This window comes from Apodemus sylvaticus, chromosome 3, assembly GCF_947179515.1.
Source record: "Apodemus sylvaticus chromosome 3, mApoSyl1.1, whole genome shotgun sequence".
Lineage (NCBI taxonomy): Eukaryota > Metazoa > Chordata > Mammalia > Rodentia > Muridae > Apodemus > Apodemus sylvaticus.
In genome coordinates, this window is record NC_067474.1 from 60,372,669 (window position 1) to 60,393,057 (window position 20,389).

The following is a 20,389-nucleotide window of genomic DNA, read 5'->3' on the forward strand; positions in this document are numbered from 1 at the left end:
AGACCTCCAGGGAGACAATCTCCCTTCAAAACTACCGCTGGGACAGTACTCATCCTCAGTCAGAGGCAGCTGTGCTGCAGGCTCTACCTCCCACATCGCTTCAGCAATGGTTTTTAACATTCATCCCTAGTGTTTAACAGGGGCCTGATCACCCGGACAGAGTCCAGGGGCCAGCCTTCTGCACTGTGTGCTGTGCCCATGTGACCAGCCTGTAAGCCTTCTGCCACGAGCAGAAGTGACATGTGGGACCCACTCCCTCTTCCACACCACACAAACGGAGTGGTTTTTCCTTCACGTGACATTCAGTGTCACCACAGAAGCTAGAGACCACAGACGGGAACCTCTAGGACCATCCGCTAAAAAACAACCAAAACAAGACAAAAACAAAAAACAAAATAAAAAAACCTTCCTTTTAAGTTGTACTCCAAAGGTTCTGTCTTAGCAGTGGAAAGTGTAACACGGGACGTAATGGCCAGAGCTATGGAAGCCTTCTTGGACTGTGAGGAAACCTGGGGAATGCATGATCAACAGGGATGGGGAATAGAAGAACCCAGGTTCCCCACTCTGTGGAGTGAGCTGCTGTCTTATTTGTGCCACTATGACCTCAGGGGCTTTCGATATTCTTAGCTTACCCTAATTCTAAGCTTACAGCTCAGGAAACTGAGGCCCCTCTAGACTAGGAACACCCCTTCCTCAGCTCCCCCACTTAGCCAGAATGGTGAGTCTTCCTGTTAATGCTGGCTGCCCAGAAATCTGTCCCATCTGGACCCTGGCCAGGATTTAGATCCGGGGCTGTGGTTCCACTGGAATGGTGTTTCCCTAGAATACTGTACACACCAGGCCCAGATACGGTGTGACTTGGCAGGAAGGATCCCCTCATCCCAACACTCAGGAGACAGAAGCAGGGGGATTAGACGTTAAGTCACTCTTGGCTACTTAGCAGGTGTGGGGCCACCTTGGGTTATATGAGACCCCCAGTCTTCACAAGGCTTCACTCACACTTCAGGGCTGGCATTTGCTCCGACCCCTAGAAGCCAGGGCTTCACTCGATGGGTCCCACTCTGACCATCCATCCACCTGAGGCTACCATGGAGGAAAACTCACACCCTTCCTCCTCAGAATCAAGCAGCCAGGGGCTGGCAGTCACGCTAACCGTAATCGGGTGTGCAGCAGTAACCAGCACAGAAGCCCCTGTTCTGCTAAGGGTCCACAGGCCAGGCGCAACCTCTCTTGCCTTTCATGTGTTTAGGCATCCACTCACCATCGTTGTCAGTAACACATCTTCCTTCTCTCTTCTTGGGTTCCCAGGACCTGCAAAAGAAACAGAAGCTTCCTGAAATGGCCCTCCCTGTGACCACAGCCTGCAGAGTGGCTCTGGGGGCCCCACATCCTGGAAATACAGCTCTCCTGGGAACTTAAATATTTAATAACAATCAGTGTTCAATATGCTGACAGATAGAAGGCATTTAAAGTCCTCTCAGAGTACGTTTCCAGCCTCTGCTACGCTGGGTCAGATAGTGGCGTGTCCACTCAATAGTCTGTCTCTAACAGTGGTACCAAAGGGGTCCATAAGCAGGAATCTTATCAAATCTGTTTTCCTTCTAGTCTGGAAATCCTTCAGCAACCTGGCCAGGTCCTTCAGTCAGCTCAATGCTCCCAGTGGTGTGAGGCTCACCACCTCACTGTGAGAACTCACTGTATTTCAAGACCCTTTCAGTACCACAAGCCCTTCACGCTTGGTGCCCCTGCTGGAACCCACCCCAGGTGCAGTTCTTCTCACCACTGTCTTTGGTGGCATGGGCTGCTTCAGGTGGCCCAAGGTGACTAGTCCTGTCCTGGGGGGGCGCCCGCATGGTGGAGTCCAGCGCCAGCTCAGGCTCATCAGAAAAAGGCAAAGGTTGGTTGGCGGCCAGCCCACGTGGCAGTGTCTGCATAAGTTTGAGCTTTCGGAACCTGTTGGACATCCGGCTCCACCAGGACTGTGTGGGAGGGCAGAGAGCAATCCACTGTAGCAACAGCAGGACAGGCCCAGGCGCAAGGCCAGGGACGAGCTCCACCCCGCGTCCCCCTTCCCAGGTGCAGGCCATCGCTGCCGAGCAGCCACTGCACCCTCCACCAAATCCTTCCCCAGCCTATCCGGGCCACCCCTCATCTCCTCCATGCTGTAATGCAGAGAAACAAGGGACCGGGCAAGGGGCTGGCTGCTCGGGGCTTTACCATGAGCCAGCCACCAGGGGTGACTCCAAAAGCCTGACACCGCTCCCTGCACAGACTCCTCCGCCTGCACTAGAGATGTCCTAGAGATGGACAGAGCTAGAACCTAAGCCATCTGTGCCTACAGGCGGTCTCCTCCTGGGCTGAGTGTGGAACCAGGCCTACAGCCAGCATCCTGGGTCGGCAGCTCCCGTCAACACGCAAAGTGGTCTCCATTGCCACAGAAGACAGCATTGTAAAACCAGCTTGGGCAAGCCTCAGAGAAGGGCGGGGCAGAGCAGAATGACCCCAGAGGGTCCACAAGGCAGTGCAGGTGTCAATCTCTCAGGAATAAAGTTTGGCTTCAAACAAGCAGGGTGGGGTGAGGAAAGTGAGACACCGAGAGAGACTCTGGCACTTGCAGGAAGCAGCAGAGGGCTGCGGGGACCCTGCTTGGCATAGTCAGATGGAAGGTTCCAGAAGAGGTGCCGTGCTAGGCCAGGGAGCAGCATCCCACAGGATAAACAGAGCCGCAGACCCAGGACAGTGCAGTGTGCAGTCTGCCCACTCAGGACTGCATACATCCTGCAGAATTAAAAAAAGAAAACCTCTCCACTTATAAATTGGGGTTCTACACCACTGTCTTGATTCCTGACTTGTCCTAAAGTCGAGGGGAGCAATTCCAGGCCCCAAATTCTTGCACAGCAGCTAATGGGGTCTCCCCAGTCTCCTCCGGTCCCCTCATTTCCTATGTGTCTTCAGCTTTATCGCTAGTCACGCTGACATAGCCTCCCCAAAACTAACCCAGCTCTGGCAACAGAAAGCAACCGCCTCCCCAGCATCTTTCAAACCTTCAGGCCTCCCTTGTCGTCGGGCAGCACGGGGATGCTCCACGGTTGCCTGGCCTTCGAGTGGGGCAGGGGTGGCCGGTGGCTGGGCCGACCGCGGTCCTTATTCACCTTCATGCACACGGACGCCAGCAGTCGGACAAGTTCAGTATCTGTGGGCACAAGAAGCAGCGCCTGACCTGTGAATACATCTTCCTGGTCCTGGGGGAGGTCCAAGTCAACCCTCATCAGCCTAGGACTCGGTCCTGCAACAGCAACCGGAGTCCCCAGTTCAACCTCCTCACTTCTCTCCATTTGATGTCCTTAGAGGCCCCCTCTCTCCCAGAAGGCAGGGTGTCAAAAGGCACAGGACTTCACCCAGACCACAGCAGTTCCTATTCCATGTCCATCCCACCCTGGGTAACGAATTACAGTCCCTCTGCATGGTTCACGAGGAGGTGGCATTAAGCCCAGCACATAAATGTGCCTTGAGGCTTTCAAGGACATTCCTAGGGAACTCGGTGCTGGCATTCAGGATGTGTGCTTAAGAGTATTTTAAATCACATTAGCTCTTCCTGCAAGCGCCTAGGGCAACCTGTGAAAATGGTTTGCTATTCTCTTGACCCAGACAACCCACCGAAATCATGCAAATCAAGAGGTTCAGGTCTTCATGCTCACTTTAACGACATCTGCGAAACTGCCAGGGCCATCGGAAGTGTGTATATCTGAAAAGCTACCAGGTACCCCGAGGATGTCTTGTAAGAGTCAGTGTGTGCCATTTCAGTGGTATAATGGGGGAGCTGGTAGGAATGCCAAGGCCAATTGATGAGGCTGGGCACCGTATGGAGTGGGGGGGGCCCAAAACAGTGCTTAAGATTTAGATGTAGATTCTCCATTCACTGAACATCTCCAGGTAACCAAGTTCCCACAAAGGGCACTTGAAGCTCTCGGGGTCAGGTTGAGCCACAGGTGAGCGCCTGCCTCTCTGAGATGGCCTCACGGAAACAGAACACACTGTCTCTAGAGAGGAGGCTGCCCTGAAGAGAACACATCCCCGGGGAAACTGCACTTTTGGCACTGGAGAAAATTCACCAGGAACTAAATGCAAAAAAAAAAAAAAAAAAAAAAAAAAAAAAAGTGTTTTAAATGTGCTATTGGTTAATGGGAACTCAACTACTAGGTTGTTTCAGGATGCGTGTTGGACAAGATTAGGAAAGCACTCAGAGCTCCTGGGCTTGGGAAGGCACCTGTGTGCAGTGAGGGACGCGTGGGTCAGACCCCCAGAGGGGGCCCTGTGCTGGGGAGCATCTGGACACCTGGAACCCCTCGTCTGTCGGCATTTCCAATGCACTTAGGATAAAGCAGCAAACAAGAAAGGCAGAGAAAGCCCCAACTCTAAGCATCCCATAGCAGGTAAATTTAAGAGTGATAACTGTGGGGCTCAGTTCCCATCACCCACACAGCAGTTCCTATCAGGCTGTAGCTCTAGGTTCAGGGGCTCCAATGTCCTAGCTGGCCTCCACGGGTCCTGCACATGTGTGATATACGGCTGTACAAACAGGCAAACCACTCTATAAACATTTTTCCTAATCATAAAAAAAAAATCTCTAAAGCACTAAGAATGAATGTGTCGATACCCATAATCCCAGTAGTCAGGAGGCTGAGTGTAAAGTCAGTCTGAAGAACACAGTGAGACCCCGTCTTGGGAAAAGAAAAAGAGGGAGGAGGAGGGGAGAGGGAGGAAAGGATGGGAAGGAGGAAGAAGGAAAGGAGGAAGGGGAGGAGAGGAGAAAAGGATGGGCAGGAGGAGGATGGGGAGGAGGGGGAAGAGGATGGGGGAGGAGGAGGATGGGGAGAAGGAGGAAGAGGATGGGGAGGAGGAGGAAGAGGATGGGGAGTATGAGGAGGAGGATGGGGAGGAGGAGGAGGAAGAGGATAGGGAGGATGAGGAGGAGGATGGGGAGGAGGAGGGTGTGGACATGTCCAGAGGGCAACGGCGCCTCCTACCAAGCCTGACAAGCTGAGGACAATCCCCCAAACCCACTTGGTGGAAGTAGAAAAGTAACTTCTAGAAGTCATCCTCTGACATCATGCGCACCGTGACATGTACAAAGCAAGTGTAGTTTTTAACAAAGCCTCTGTTCCCACACCATGTTGCTGGGATCCCAGCCCAGGCTCCAAGCCTACGGCTCAGGAGGCCTCTGATCTCCTCCATCTCTAGACTGAACCTCTAGGATAATCAAGAGAATGACAGGTCAGAGAGACCCCGCCCCTTTTAGTGCCGGTCAGAGCAGGAGAGGATGGAGGGGACCAGTGGGGCCAACCAGAGAAGTCAGGCAGACTTGCTACTAGAGGAGCTCTGGCTGCAGTCCCTCACATGACAGAGTGGCACTCCTCCACCAGGCTTTCCCTGTCAAAGGCCTGCTAATATTTCCTGCAAAGGCACTTAGTTTCTGGCTGTGACCACAGAATGGCCCTAGGTCCTAAGAGCCTGCAAAGTCACATGCCCTCTCTCTCTAACAACGCTGGGATTGCAGGCACTGGAGGAAGGCCAGTGTAGAGCATCCCTGAGACTGATTTTCTAGGAATCAGTACAGACTTCATACAATGAAGGGACCAGCGGCCTGGTGCCCGGGTGAGGGAGGGTGTAGAGGCAGAGCAGTCCACGGTCACTCACCAGGGTCATTCAGTAGCATCACCAGGTCAAAGGCCGTGTACCCGTTTTTAGCTCGTAGAGCAACATCAGCCCCTTGATTTAGCAGATACTTGACAATTTCTTTATTTCTGGGGAGCAAAGAGGCAGGCAGTTAGACTCCCTGTTCTCATTCGGGTATTGATGATCACCCTACAGCTCATATGCAAAGGCTGGGTCACAGGAAGGTGCTCTGGACCATTAGAGGTGGGGCCTTACAGAGGCCTACTGGTCACTGTCTATGTGTGTGTGTGGGGGGGGGGGCGGTGGACTTCTGGCCTTGCCTCCTGGATTAAGCACTTTCTGGGACACTTGCTCTCTGCCCAAGCCCTGGACACTTTCACCAGAGATTGGAAACCTTGGGGCTGCTCCAGCTCCATCTTGAACCTGTAGAGCCATGAGCCAAAATAAACCTTTTCTTTATAAATTAACTGCCTTGGGCGTTTTGTTAAGAGTGACACAAAATGGCTAATCCAGCAAGTGACTGGGAAAGTGTGGCTATGTTCCCGGACAACAAGGCTGCCAGTATTAGCCAGGTCACATGGTCTTCCAGTGTTTAAGCGGGACATGGCCAATCATGCCCTGTCACTCAGCAGGTCAGGGGCAAATGTCCTGATGTTCCTCCTGGATGACAATAAAAACCAGGGCCTCTGCCCTGAAAGGGCTCCGCCGCCATACCCACCTCTCTGCGGACGGGACCTTCCTTCCAGAACATTCTGTTAGGGTCAAGGATTTGAGGCTCATTGGGTAAGATAACCAGTGTAGGAGTGTGGTGTGGTCAGCTGAACCAGGCAAGAGGAGAACCCCTGAGGGCAGCCGGAACATTTAGCGGCTGTAAGATGTCCCCAGAGGGGCCTGCAGGAGGGTGACAGCCCACCTGGCTGGGATGATCACGTTACTTTAAAGGGGAATGTCAAGACACCTGTCAGAGTCTAAGGTGAGAAATCCCAGGTATTTGTGGCCACTGCTCAAATGTGGAGGGGAGGCTTAACGGAGGTCTCTGACCCAACATGTAAAAATGCCAGATGAGCCAATCACGGTTAAGCTGGAAACAAGCGAGAAATGGTCTTCCTGCCTGAGATGCACCTGAGATGCGCCTGCTCTGAGGGTTTACACAGCCACGGGAAACACCGCGGCAGGGTGGCGAGTGCGCTGGATGAAGACAGAGCTGGCGAATGGAGCCCGCATTCTTTCCATCTTTTTGCAGGCCCAGATGTCCTCACAGCCCTGGGCTGGCTACAGGTTGCATCTCGGGTCAGAACACCCCATCCCCCAGCCAGAGCACTCGCTTGGCCTCACATGGTGGGAGACACGGACCCGTGGTAGGTGGCCTGCATGAGGGCCGTCCAGCCGTGCACGCTGTCTTGCTTGTCCATGTCTGCGTGCTTCTCCACCAGCAGTTGGACCAGGGGCAACTGCCCTGTGACAGCAGCCAGCATCAGTGGGGTCGCCCCGTCCCCGTTGACCAGGTTCACGTGGTTGGGGTCTTCATCAGCAATCTCCTTGACCAGCTGGAAGTTTCCTACAAATGACAGGAGTCCAGGTGACCCAGAGCCCCTGGCACCACAAAGTCATTTATTCAGTGGTCTCTTGTGAACATTTGCTCATTCTGCCTCTGCTATGGTCATGGGGGCCACTAAGGCGGGTCCCTACTCAGATTCCTCCGTCTGTGACAGATGGAGACCAGCATATGAACAAACGCAAGGTGTACTGGCTGCTTTTGTGTGTCAGATGACACAGGCTGGCGTTATCACAGAGAAAGGAGTTTCAGTTGGGGAAGTGCCTCCATGAGATCCACCTGTGAAGCATTTTCTCAATTAGTGATCAAGTGGGCAGGGCCCCTTGTGGGTGGTGCCATCCCTGGGCTGGTAGTCTTGGGTTCTATAAGAGAGCAGGCTGAGCAAGCCAGGGGAAGCAAGCCAGTAAGAAACATCCCTCCATGGCCTCTGCATCAGCTCCTGCTTCCTGACCTGCTTGAGTTCCAGTCCTGACTTCCTTTGATGATGAACAGCAGCATGGAAGTGTAAGCTGAATAAACCCTTTCCTCCCCAACTTGCTTCTTGGTCATGATGTTTGTGCAGGAATAGAAACCCTGACTAAGACACAAGTGCTACCTGTGTCTCAGAGCGTAGGGAGAGTGAGGAAGGGCCACTGGTCCGAAGAGGGGAAATACAGGTCTAGATGGTGAGCAGGAATCCAGGAGGGCTGCCCGAAAGTGGTGTCTGCATCAAAAGGAAACTCTGGAGCTTGAGAGATGGATCAGTAGGTAAAACAGCTCATGCAAGATTGAGGACTTGGGTTTGAATCCCCGGACCCCACAGAAAAGACAGACAGGGCATGTAGCATAAGTGCCTGTAATCTCAGTGCTCTGGGAGACAGAGAGTACCAGCAGCTGGTAGGCCAGCTGGCCTGGCGTATGAAGCAGAACAATATGGAAAACCCTCTCAGGGTGGAAGTAAGAAAGGAAGGTGGGCAACCGTGAGGTCGACCTCTGACCTCTGCATGACGGCACGACACGGAGTGCCTCGTTCTCTCTCTCTCTCTCTCTCTCTCTCTCTCACTCACTCACTCACTCACACACACACACAAGCACACACACACACACACACACACACACACACACACACACGGAAACTCTGGGCTAAAGAACCCTTCTGTCATAGCAAAAGTGGGGCTCACAGAAAGAGCCAGGTACATCTAGCTGGCGGGGCAGTAGGGACCTGGGAAGGTGTTCTAGAGTGTTCTAGAGCCTGTGGGTAGAACACTCTAATAAATTACAGGCTCCAGGGCCCACCCTTCCCTGGAGTGGGAATTATAACGTCACAAACGTTAAAAATTATTTTTAAATAAAAGCAAACAACAAAACCACATTCTTTATCAGATTCCTTGTCCCTGTGAATTAAGTATGGGAATCGGGCTGGAGGGCGGGGCTTGGGCTCTTCAACATCCAGAAAAGCACTCTGAAGCACTTACCCATCTTCAGGGCGTGGAAAATATCAGGCCGCCTCTTCTCCTCATCTGGGTAAACAGAGGTTTCCAGAATTAACAAAGGAGAAGTTTAACAGAACTCCAAAGCCACAGGGGGTAAGAGCACAGGCTAGCTTTCTAAAGGGCAAGTCCTTAAAAGTTATGGGGCACAGGCTCAGAGCAGGGAATTACAGGCAGCTGTCACCCCAGGCTTTTGAAAACACTGCAGATTGTGGGGTATATTCACCTAGCTTAGTCAAAAAGCATGGTCTTGGAAAAAATTCATTCTATAGAAATTTGAAAAAGAAACTGACTTGTTTAACTTCTAAAATCTAACTACAATTAGCTAAGTACCAAGTCAGAACTCTGTGACCCTGGACCACTGAGCTCTGAAGTCCTGACTATGCCCACGAGAAAAGCCAACAGCACCTTGTCTCTCTTCTTGGGCACTAAGGACTTGAATGGGGTACCCCACCAGTCTGTAGACAACTGTCTAGCCAACTGTCCATCAGACATGTTCACACTGGGCTGTGACCCTTGACCTGCGACTCTCCAGCCACAAGCCCCTCCCCCCATGTGTTCCTGCCACACCTGGCCCAGCAGTCATCCACAAACAGGAAACAGGCATTCCCGAAGCCACTGAGCATGCGGAGCAGCGCAGGCAGGACTCCTGCACCTTCCTGAACCCTGTGAGGGGCAGCCATGGCTCTGGGCTGCCTGGGAGGAGCCCTATATAAGCCAGACTGAGCATTCCTAGCCAGCCAGGCTGTCCCATTAACATCAGCATCTGTGCCACAGAGTTGTCCCAAGGAGCAGTAGGAACGAGGTGCTTCAGAAACACGGGGCTATCAGGGTACCACTGTGCTAACTGGCCTATGGCAGTTACCCCAGCCAAGCTGCAAAATGGAGTGACTCCGTGACTCTCAGTATCAAGAACAGCCAGGGCCACAGAACAACAGGGCTAATTGTGCCTGTGAAATATCGACACAAGACACCACAATGCTGTCACCCCAAAAAGCTCATCTGGGGGAATGGAAAGATGGTTCAGCAGTTAGGAGCACTGGCTACCCTCCCAGAGGACCCAGGTTTGATGACCAGTACCCACATGGTGACTCGTTGCAGGGGCTCTGGTGCCCTCTTCTGGCCTCCTGGGGTACCGGGCACACAGGCAGTATACAGACATTCATGCAGGCAACACATGCATATGCATAAAATACAACTTATAAAAATGTGAGTGCCTTTTAGTTGCTTACGAGCTCAGTTTGCTGTGGCCCCAGTCTTTTTGAAGGACAGGAATGTCACAATCTTATTGCTGGATGCTAAGCAGCCCCCTGGTACAATGAGCCACTGACAATTCAGGCTGGCACTGATGACCTGGCACTTCTGGGCGGGGGCCTTTCTTCACTCTGGGCTTCAGTGGTGTTATCCAGAGACTCCACCACATCCCAAGGAGAGGAAACTTACCCCAACTTCCGCACAGCATGAGACAGAAGAATGTCTCATGTCACAGTCACCGGGTAGCTTTGGTTGGGATGAGAAAGAACACAGAGAGAGCAAGGTCTTGTGTGGGTGGATTTCCTGCATTCCCAGAGAAGAACGGTGTGTGTGTGTCTGTCTGTCTGTCTGTGTGTGTGTGTACTGCTGATGACTTAAGAACCTTTGTTATGATGATCAATCATGCAGCCTTCACAGCTGTGCTGGCCCTCCCGGTGGTTAGAGCACTTGCTGGACTTCTGAGGTCCACTTGTGGTTATCTTCGCTGGGCAAGCATCCCTCTGTCTCACAATGCCTGACGCAGCCACTCTGGCTCTCCTCACTCACAGCACTGACCTCTCCACATGGTCGTTTATTTCCTACTTAGAACCTGCCTTCCCCTGCCAAGGCCACTGTCCCCCAGGGAGCGGCCACCCCACAAACACTAGCAGCAGAACTGAGCTCCCATTGCTGGGAGCTACACTCCTGACACTGGGACAGACACTTCACAGGACACTGCCACAGAGCCTGGCAAGAGAAATGCATCTATACTCGGCCAAACAGGACACTGGGGTTCCCAGGCATCTGACGCCATGCCAGCGGTCACACGGCCTGAGAGGGCTAAGTGAAGCTCAAGTCGGGGCTGGTGGAGTCAGCAGCTGTCCCCTCCTTCGCTGGGTGCCCAGGCTGTCGAGCAGAGGTTCCAGAGTGCAACGTGCTGTGTAACTGCTTCACTAAGAACAACCCTAAGAGGAGCAGCGAACAGACACGAGGCAGCCAGAAAAACCCAGACGTGGAAGGAGCCACGGCACACTATAAATGAACCGGTCCTCGGGGACTGATGGCCATTCAGAGCAGGGGTACAAACCTAGGCTCGGGACCAACCTGTCCCAAGTTCAGAGTCAGCCACACCCACAAATTTACATTCTAAATATGGCTGCTTCCACTCTAACAAGGGCCGATAATCACTGCATCAGTACCTACATTACCTAAGAAGTTTAAATATTCATTACCTGGCCTTTTACAGAGAGAGCTTTGCTGGCCTCGGTTCTAGAGGGATCCTAGGAGCACTTACATCAGGGTCAGCTGAGGGAGGAAAGGCCTTGCTGTACACGTTCACAGGCTCTACCCCAGAGTACCGGGGCATCCTGGGAAATGTGTAAAGCCGGTGTGTAACCCGCATCCATGGGTACTGTATGGCTCAAAGCTCATGGCCTGCATGTCAAGACTCCTTCTGCACACGTTTTTGGTTTGGCAAACCTTGGCTTGTGCAACCGAAACAACCCCTGTGAGGCCACAGAAGGGACCAGGGTGGCAGTGGGGGTGCGTTTGGGGGAAGTGGTGGGGGTGGGAGTAGTAGGTGATGGGAGGGTGTGGGGGGGCAGTGGTGGGGGAGTGGGTTGGCCTGACCTGTTTTTGGCCTGACAGTGGTCAGTGGGTCCAGGTAGTCAGCGAGGTCCCTGTACTTCCGCTCAAGGGCAACCTCGAAGGCCGTCTTCTCCAGCACGCCGAGGTGGTCAGGGTTGGCCCCCTTCTCCACCAGCTGCTGCACCACACTGAGCTTCCCGAGGAGGGCGGCCAGCATCAGAGGGCTCCAGCCCACAGTCCGGGCTGTGTGGTTGGGGTCCGCACCCCACTCCATCAGCAGGCGTACCACGGCCTCGTGCCCATGCTGAACGGCGGCCATCAGGGCTGTGATGCCCAGCAGTTCGTCCCTGCTGCCTCCCGTTGCCGGTGACTCGTCACAAGGGTCGTGGTGGTCCACAATGGCCCCTGCCTCTAGTAGCAGCTTCACCACACCCAGGTGGCCGCCTCGAGAAGCCACAGTGAGCACGCTGGCACCCAGCCGATTCTGAGCGTTGACGTCAGCTCCGTGATCCAAAAGGAGGTGGGCCACGCTCGCGTGCCCACACCTGCCAGAAAGATGGGGACTAGTGACACCAAACAGAAAACGCTGACAAGAGAACAGTTCTATGACCCTCACTAATGTGTGTGTGTGTGTGTATCATACATCTACCTCACTGCAGGCTCAGGGGCTGTTCAGAAGGAACGACCTCAGCCGGGTGTGGAGAGCAATCAAGGAGAACTCCTCACACAGAACTCAAGTCACTACACGTATGTTCATACATGTTCATACATGCATATGTGTGCACACACACTGAAAATAAATGGACATAGTAGTGCACATATATAATCCCAGCAGCAGAGGTGTTAAAACAAGCGGATCAATATAACCTGCTCGCCTACTCTCCATGCTCCAGGGCCATGACAGACTATCAAGAAAACAAGGTGGGGGTGTGGAGAGACGGCTCAGCAGTCAGGAACACTGGTTGCTCTTGCGGAGGACCTGGGTGTGGTTCCCAGTACGTTCGTGGTGGCTCACAACCTTCCACAATTCTAGCTTTAGGGTATTTAGAGTTGTCTTCCGAACTCAGGGGGACCAGGCATATATGTGTACAGACATGCAGGCAAAACAGCATACACATAAAGCAAAAGAAAGAAATCTGAAATTTAAAAATGAGGTCGACTTTTTCTGAGGAAATATACCTGAGGTAGATGTATGATACACACACACACACACACACACACACACACACACACACACACTGAGGTCTGAATCCATCTGCCTATACCACTCTGGCCCCCACATCTGAGTTCTCTGTCCTCTGAATTAGGGACTGTTAAGCTGTCTCTGCCAGTGCTCTGATTCCCTCACTGGCAAGGCCCTTGTGGTGATTCATTTCTACCTTCCTCGGTCCCTGCCATCGCCAGCACATCCAGTGGGGCAGCTGCCCTGGGCAAAAGGACTCTGGCACCTCCGCGGAGGCCTACTGCCACCTGCTGGCAGGAATGTTCACTGCAAGTGACTCTGAACCTGGCGTAGTCCTAGCCTTCTCAAAGAAGCTCCAGCTATGGCTGTATTCAGGGCCCAAAGAAGACAGACTCCTGCCAACTCCCTGACCCTGGGGAAGAGCGATACTGCTTCTCAGTGGGCAGACTTATGTTTTGAGGTGTTGTGATGTCTCAGAGTGTTGAGTGTCCAAGCTAGAGAAAGCTCCTCCTGGCTAAGAGGAAACAAAGACAAAGCCAGGGAAGGGGTGTGGGGTGATAGCAGACCCGGTGCAGTGGCCAGGCTTGGAGCCACTGGAGCTGCTGCTCAGCCCTCCTTTCTGCAAGTGGAGTTTGTGCTCCAGCTAAAGCTAGGGGCTTCCTCCCCTGAAGGAGGCAGGGCTAGGGCTGAACTCTGGTCTGAGGCTCCAGCTGGATACAAAATACCTTCTGGGCTGTGAACCTTGACACAGCAGACTGCCTCCTGCAGTGTGCAAATGAGAACCTGGGGACCTGGCCCCCCAGCCCTGGGCAGGATGGGGAGCCTCTTCTCCAGGGCAGAGAGGTGAGTCAGGAAACACTCCTGTGCAGAAACTGCAAACTCAAGGCCCAAGGCCGCCTTCCCCTGCTGTTCACTGTCCAGGCAGCCCACACACCTACGCCTCAAGGTCTCTTCCAACTTGCCGAAGTCAGGAGGATTGCCTACACTACTCACGGTTCCCAGTGCCCTCCCGCGCCTTCCTACCCTCCTTCCTTCCATGCACTCGATCGATTGATCAATCGGGATGTGCCTCTTCTGCCATTTGGTCCTGGTCCTGCCAAGCAGAGCCGGCCCTCTGTGCCACCCAGGGCCCACTCACACCTCACCAACTCTGAGCAGTTCCCTGAGCTCCCCTTCCAAGGACCCCCAAGTTTTCAAGTTTTCAGCTTCTCTCTTGTCTAAACCTGAGCCTGCCCTTCCTTCCTTTCTTCCTTCCCTTCTTTCTTTCTTTCTTTGTTTGTTTGTTTTTTGGATTTAGTTTTTTTTTCTTCTTTTTTTTGAGAGAGGGTTTCTCTGTGTAGCCTTGGCTCTGTATAGTCCTGGAACTCACTCTGTAGACCAGGCTGGCCTTGAACTCAGAAATCCACCTGCCTCTGCCTCCCAAGTGCTGGGATTACAGACGTGCGCCATCATCTCTTTTGAAAGAGCCCTCTTTCAAAAACTGTTTCTTGCCTACCTGACTGTGACAGGGTCAGGGGACTTCCCAGGCCACTAACACAGGAGAAGGCCCATGTTAGGGTTCAATAGCTTCTGTCTCACTAATAAATGGATGCATTGCATGGATGACGGGGGAGGGAAGCTCTGAGAGACAGAAGGCAGCCAGGGGCTGCTCTGCCCTCTGCTCCGGTTTGGGGAACACAAAATAAACTCTAGTGTAATCTCTAGCTGCAGATTACAAGGCACTTTCAGATTCTTATCTCATTTGAAATCCCGGCGACGTACACAGCGCCTCCCACTTCACAGATAAGGAGGCGGCAGAGTGGAGCAGAGGGCAATTAATCTCAATTTGAAAGTGACAGGACCCAACCAGCCCCAAGAATTTCAGATCGCAGCCCCTCCAGCCTGCCCGGTTCCTGCAGGGGGAGCGTAGGGCTGGATTCGAGCAGAAATACTGAATCTTGCAATGTTTTCTGAACTCTCAGGCAGCCCTAGAGAGCATTCAATTAGGCTGAAAAATATAAAATGATCCAACGGAGCCCGAGATAATTTTGCGGGTGTTCATTTTCTAATAGGTAATTACTGGAAATGGGCTGCTGGGGGCTTCTGGGCAGGTGCTGAGACTGCCAATTAATTTCAGCAATTAACACCTGTGCTTTGAGAGCTGGCACACAATCTTGCCACCCAGAGCACCTGGCATGAGTGGGGTAAAGACAGAAGTGGGGGGAAGGTAAACGGGCCAAGGTGTGTCTAGACAGCCATGCCAGGCTGTCCCCTGCTCAGAATCACTACCCGTGCCCAAGGGAGCTGTCAGTTGCGGGATTCACCCATTGGCCTGAGTGTGACTCTTACTCCGTCACTCAACTAGCCATGTGGCTGTGGACAGGCTATGCAACTTCTCTGTACCTCAATTCCGTATCTCTAAAGGGGGGGGGAGCAACAATGATGCATACTTCCTAAGGTTTGGGGTGGAATGAAGGAGCAAAGTGCTAGACACGAAATAGGTGCTCAAGAAAGTCACTGTTAGCCAGACCCAGTGATGGGGGCCGAGCGGATACAGGGCAATTGGACCCTGCCTGAGCTACCTGTGAGTTCAAGGACAGCCTGGGCCGTTCAGTGAGACTTTGCTGTAAGAGAGGGCCGAGGTGGTGACTCTGTGGTAGCACACTCGCCTGCCACGTACAGGCCCTGAGTTCATTCCCCACTCCTGGGAAGGGGAAGAAAAGAATAATCTATTATTTTTGCAAATAGGAACTATGGTTCTACTAAAACCATAGGAAGCCATAGCCTCTAAGTCCTGGCCCAGGGCCTCTGTGGCTTGTCTCATCGACGGATGCTGGGACACACACAAGATGGTAAACACAAGCCCACTGAGGCAGGCGCGACAAGTGTCTGGAGCATTGTCCAAGGATTCCAAGAGGAATGGATGGAGAGCGGCCATGCACAGGCCACCTTGACCTGAGGGACAGAGGGACCGAGGAGCTGACAAACAAACTCCCTACTGTGGTCCCTGACCCTGAGCCTCCACCTGGACCAGACAGCAGAGAGCCCAGGGTATCTCAGCTCCAGTGCAGTGAAGTCTCCTGTGCGAAGACTTAAAATGTGCCCAGGCCCTGGCGAACAGGCAGGTGTGACTTCTAATCCTCTCCTCACAGAGGTACCTTCCACCTTGGTCTGGTAGAACAGTAAGATGTGTATCATACTAATGCTCTCAAAACAGCCCCTGTTAGGACCAGAGAGATGGTTCCGTAGTTAAGAGCACTGGCTGCCCTTTCAGAGGATCCAGGTTCAATTCCCAGTACCCATCTGGCTGCTGTTGTAACTGTCTGTTTCCCCCCACCCCTCCAAGGACTCTGATGCCCTCTGAGGGTACCAGGCATGCATGGCACACAGACACTGGAGCAGGTAAAACATCCAGGCTGATAAAACAGTAATTAGAACACAGCACTCATGGTAAACTGAGGCACAAAAAGACAGCCCAAAGCATCTCAGTTACAAGTGTCAAAGCTGGAGTACTTGGACCACAAACCCCAACTCTTTTTACAATACCGACTGAAGGGCTCTCACAGGCCCAGGCACCGCACGCAGGCACGCAGGCTGCCAGCGGGGTTTGCCCTCCTTCCTTTCCTCTCCCTGGCTAAGCTGTTAGATCACTCACATTCCGAAAGCTAGCTGCCAAGGTCTGTTCTCTCAGTTGGCTACTTCCCTATGCCTGACCAAGATACCAAGTTTCAACTGTTAAAATGCCAAGGTCTAGCAATCAAAACTCATTATTTGGCTATACTGGCTAACCTGCCCAATCAGGACTTACCAACTAACTGGTCCTAGCACAGATTTCCCTTCTTTCTGCTTAAAAACCACTCCTGTGGGACTGGAGATGGCCCAGTGGTTAAGAACACTGGCTGCTCTTCCAGAGGTCCTGAGTTCAATTCCCAGCAACCACGTGGTGGCTCACAACCATCTGTAATGGGATCCAATACCCTCATCTGCTGTGTCTGAAGACAGTGTTCCCACATACATAAAATAAATAATTAAGGAAAAACCATTCCTGCAGAGACACCTGCTGCCGTCTTTGCCAGATTCAGAAGCAGCTCCTTCCTCCCTCCTCCCTCCATCCTCTAGGTTGACTTCAAGTTCCTTTCACCAACTTTTATACAAGAAAGTCCTTTGAATCTGTTAAACTGTCTTTTGGGGGTTTGTTGTTGTTTGTTTTTTGTTCTTTTCGACTTTTGAGTCAGGGTTTCTCTGTGTAGCTCTGGATGTCCTGGAACTTACTCTGTAGACCAGGCTGGCTTTGAACTCAGAAATCTGCTCGTCTCTGCTTCCCAAGTATTGGGATTAAAGGCATGCGCCACCACTGCCTGGCCCTTTATACTGTTAATTACTATCATGATTAGGTTAAGTATCCTGCCCATTGAGATAAACAGGAGCAGATGGGTAGGTAAGATGATGCACACCCAAATCCCAGAACTGGGGAAGCAGAGGAGGTTCTCAAGTTCAGGGCCAGCCTGATCCTCATTAAGACATAATAATCAGAAATGATGATGATGATGATGATGATAAAGGAGAAGGGGTAGGAGAAAGAAGAGGAGGAGGAAGTCAAAGAAGATGAAGAAATGAATCAGAGGATATGTACAATTCTTCAGAACTTTGTTAACAGCAAAAAATAAGTGACAGGGGTTGGGCACTGGGGCAAACCAGTATTGCAGTCCATGACAAGCAAAGCTTTCAGCAAGTCCCCAGGGCTTCCACGGCCTCTGTGGTGGGTGTAGCTCAGAGAGGAGGTGTGCACCTGGGCCTCTCAAATGCACAAAGTCATTCTGAGCCTCTTTCTCATGCCCCCTCCTGTGCTCCACCTCTCCTCAGACTCCCAGTCACAACCTTCAGAAGGAGAACTCCAGGAACCCCGTCTGGGAAGACATCCCAGGGAGTCTTAGGTAAAGCCAGGGTTGGGTAAACAGGGAGCCAGCCTGCTGCAAGCAGAGAGGGCTTTCCTGGTATGGCGAGGCTGGAGGCCAGGGCCACGCCATGGAGGGCCTCCTGGAAGAAGCTGAGTCTGAGTGAGAGTGGAGGGGCTTTGCTGAGTGAAGAAGAAGAAAGCTCAGGCTAAGGGGTCTGCGGAGAGACTCCCTGTCAGCACACATTCTGACTGGCATCTAAATCTCAGGGCCACACCTGTAAGGAGGACAAGATAATCTTGGTTCAGATTCAGCTTTTTTGAAAACTACTGGGATTGGAGAGATGGCTCAGCAGCTAAGAGCACTGATTGCTGTTCTGAAGGTCCTGAGTTCAAATCCCAGCAACCATATGGTGGCTCACAACCATCCATAGTGAGATCTGATACCCTCTCTTGGTGTGTCTGAAGACAGCTACAGTGTACTTGTTTATAATAATAAATAAATCTAGAAGGAAGGAAGAGAAAGAAAGAAAGAAACAAACAAACAAACAAAGTACAAAGTGATGTGGAGAAGGACCAGATGAAACCCAGGCCTGGGCTTAAGAGATGCACTGCAGGGTGTGGACAGACAGAAGTGTCATCCTGAGACTAGGGCAGCGCTGCTGATGGGCACAGCCAAGCACTCGTTCTAGAAAGATTTGGAAGCTCTTCAAGGAGGCAGGGGCAAGGGCATAACTGGAGGAGAGGAGTATGGTAGGAGATGGCTACAGAGGTGTCTATGGACAAGGTGGGGGGATGGAGGGGGGGCAGGCATTCAGGCATTCATTCTGGGTCTATCACAAGCCAACGGGGGTGGGGGATACTAGACAGGGGAAGAGGGGAAGGCTCACCTGGAGGAAGAGTGGGTACTGCCCCTAAGGGGAAAGGGACCTAGAACAAAGGTTTTAAGGTCACCTCTGCTGCCCTGGCATTCTCCACCATTGCCACTTGTTATGTGACAAAAGCTGAGCTCACTCTCAGGACGGTTGCTCTGGGGCCACAGAGATGGCTCAGCAGTTAAGTGTACCTGCTGTCTCAAAGAGGGGCCAGGTTTGGTTTCTACCACCTGTGTGGCAGATGACAACTGTCTGTACCTCCAGGTCCAGGATATCCACGCCCTCTTCTGGCTTCCCTCAGGCACCGGGCACACATGTGGTGCAAACACACACAGATACCAAACACTCACCACATAAAATAAAAGCAAATCTAAAAAAATAAAAAAAATAATAAAAAGAAGTCTCTTTTCTCATATTTTACAGCTCAGGACATTTTTATAAGCCCCAGTCAGAAATCTGGAGATGGATTTGCTGCCTCTCTGAACCCCTTCGCAGGGTCACACAGCCACCAGGATCAACTTCAGATTGATCCAGGCCACTAACTGTCTCTTCCTTGGGCTGCTGTCTCCCTAGCCAGCCTTCCTGACTCTGGTCCATCTCTCTGCCCATTCTGTCTGTTCCGGTCACTGTGCCCTGTGCCTTCCACACTTCTGGTCATCCTTAGATTGTGGCCTCCTTTTCAGCCCCAATCTGGTACCTACTTTCTTCTCCCCAATGGTGATTTTGTCTCCTATTACTTTCAGCCCCTTCTGGGTCCCAGCATCCTCCCAGTTGCCGGACCACTTATCATCACTATGTGTCTGCGGTGTGCTTGCTCTCCCCGCCCCCAACCCCCAACCCCTACCCCCGCCCAAGTCCGCTTTCACATTTTCCTCTCCTGGATAACTTTTACAAATCCTCGGGTCTTCACACCTCATTTCTCCTAAAAATCGCCTCTATTCCTCCAACTGGGTGAACTACTACCGTCAGACCTTCCAGATCAAGAGTGCTACTTTATCTATGCACCCCACTCCTATCCCCAGAGTGGGAACTTAACTGGATCCCGCTTATCTATCCCCTGCCCCAAGCCCCAAAGCCAGGGTTCTTGGGAGACCCTTGATGCAAAACGGAATGAATGAACGTCTGGAAGATGCACTCTGCAGCCTCCACTCTGTTCAAAAGCCAAAGTTTCTAACATCCCTAATCTTGGGTTTCTGAAACCGCCCTTTTATTTCCATCACACAGATGACTACAAAGCAAGGCTCCAAGTCTGCCATTCGCACTCTCACGAGTCCCGGACTCTCTCCTTCCCGGTGCCCGCTCACCTGGCCGCCTGCATGAGCGCGCTCCAGCCGTAGTGGTTGCGGCTGTTGACCGACGCTCCGCGGCGCAGCAGGAACCTCACGAGTGGCTCGTGGCCACCGGCCGCGGCCAGCTGCAGCGCCGAGTTGCCCGCCTCATCCGAGCAGTCCACCGGCACCGGCGCCCCGGCCTCCTCCGCTGCCCGGACCGCCTCGGGCCCTGCCGGCTCCGCTCCCACCTCGGGCCCCGCGACCGGTTCCGCGCCTGGCTCCAGCAGGCGCCGCGCCGTGTCGGTGTCACCCTGCTCGCAGGCGCGGAGCAGCAGCTGCAGGCCCGGGGCCAGCGCGCCCTCGCCCATCGCCGGCCGCCCGCTCGCTCGCTCCGCGCCACCGCCCGCTCCTACCCGGGGCCCGCGCGCGCGCCCGCCGTCCGCAGGCCCGCCCCCTGGGTGCGCGCCCGCCTCCGGGGCCGCGCCTGCTGGGTACGCGCGCGCAGGGCCGGCCTCCCGGCTTGGAGGGTGGGCCTGTGGCTGTCACTCTTCAGCTTTCCAGCTCTGAGCCAATCCGACCTCTGGGCCCAGTTTAGAACTCACCCTGCGTCTCCACCAACCCCAGACCGCCCCGGTACTTCGCCAGCGCTTCCTAAACAGTCGCAGGC

At 53.1% G+C, this 20,389-nt stretch overlaps 1 protein-coding gene across 2 annotated transcripts in view; it reads right to left on the reverse strand.

The window, feature by feature from the left end:
* Anks6 (ankyrin repeat and sterile alpha motif domain containing 6) overlaps window positions 1–20,123 on the reverse strand; it is a 41,377-nt gene extending 21,254 nt beyond the window's left edge. Inside the window, exons 1-8 of one of the 2 annotated variants that reach the window (XM_052176459.1) lie at window positions 19,756–20,123; window positions 11,563–12,065; window positions 8,686–8,730; window positions 7,030–7,234; window positions 5,698–5,804; window positions 3,045–3,193; window positions 1,781–1,979; window positions 1,262–1,311 (exon numbers count right to left, since the gene is read on the reverse strand). In XM_052176459.1, the coding sequence (XP_052032419.1) occupies window positions 1,262–1,311; window positions 1,781–1,979; window positions 3,045–3,193; window positions 5,698–5,804; window positions 7,030–7,234; window positions 8,686–8,730; window positions 11,563–12,065; window positions 19,756–20,090 (1,593 nt within the window). In that variant the 5' untranslated portion in view covers window positions 20,091–20,123. Of the gene's footprint in view, window positions 1–1,261; window positions 1,312–1,780; window positions 1,980–3,044; window positions 3,194–5,697; window positions 5,805–7,011; window positions 7,235–8,685; window positions 8,731–11,562; window positions 12,066–19,755 lie in introns of both variants that reach the window. The other variant, XM_052176458.1, reaches the window with a different exon arrangement.
* Between the last annotated feature and the right edge of the window lie 266 nt (window positions 20,124–20,389).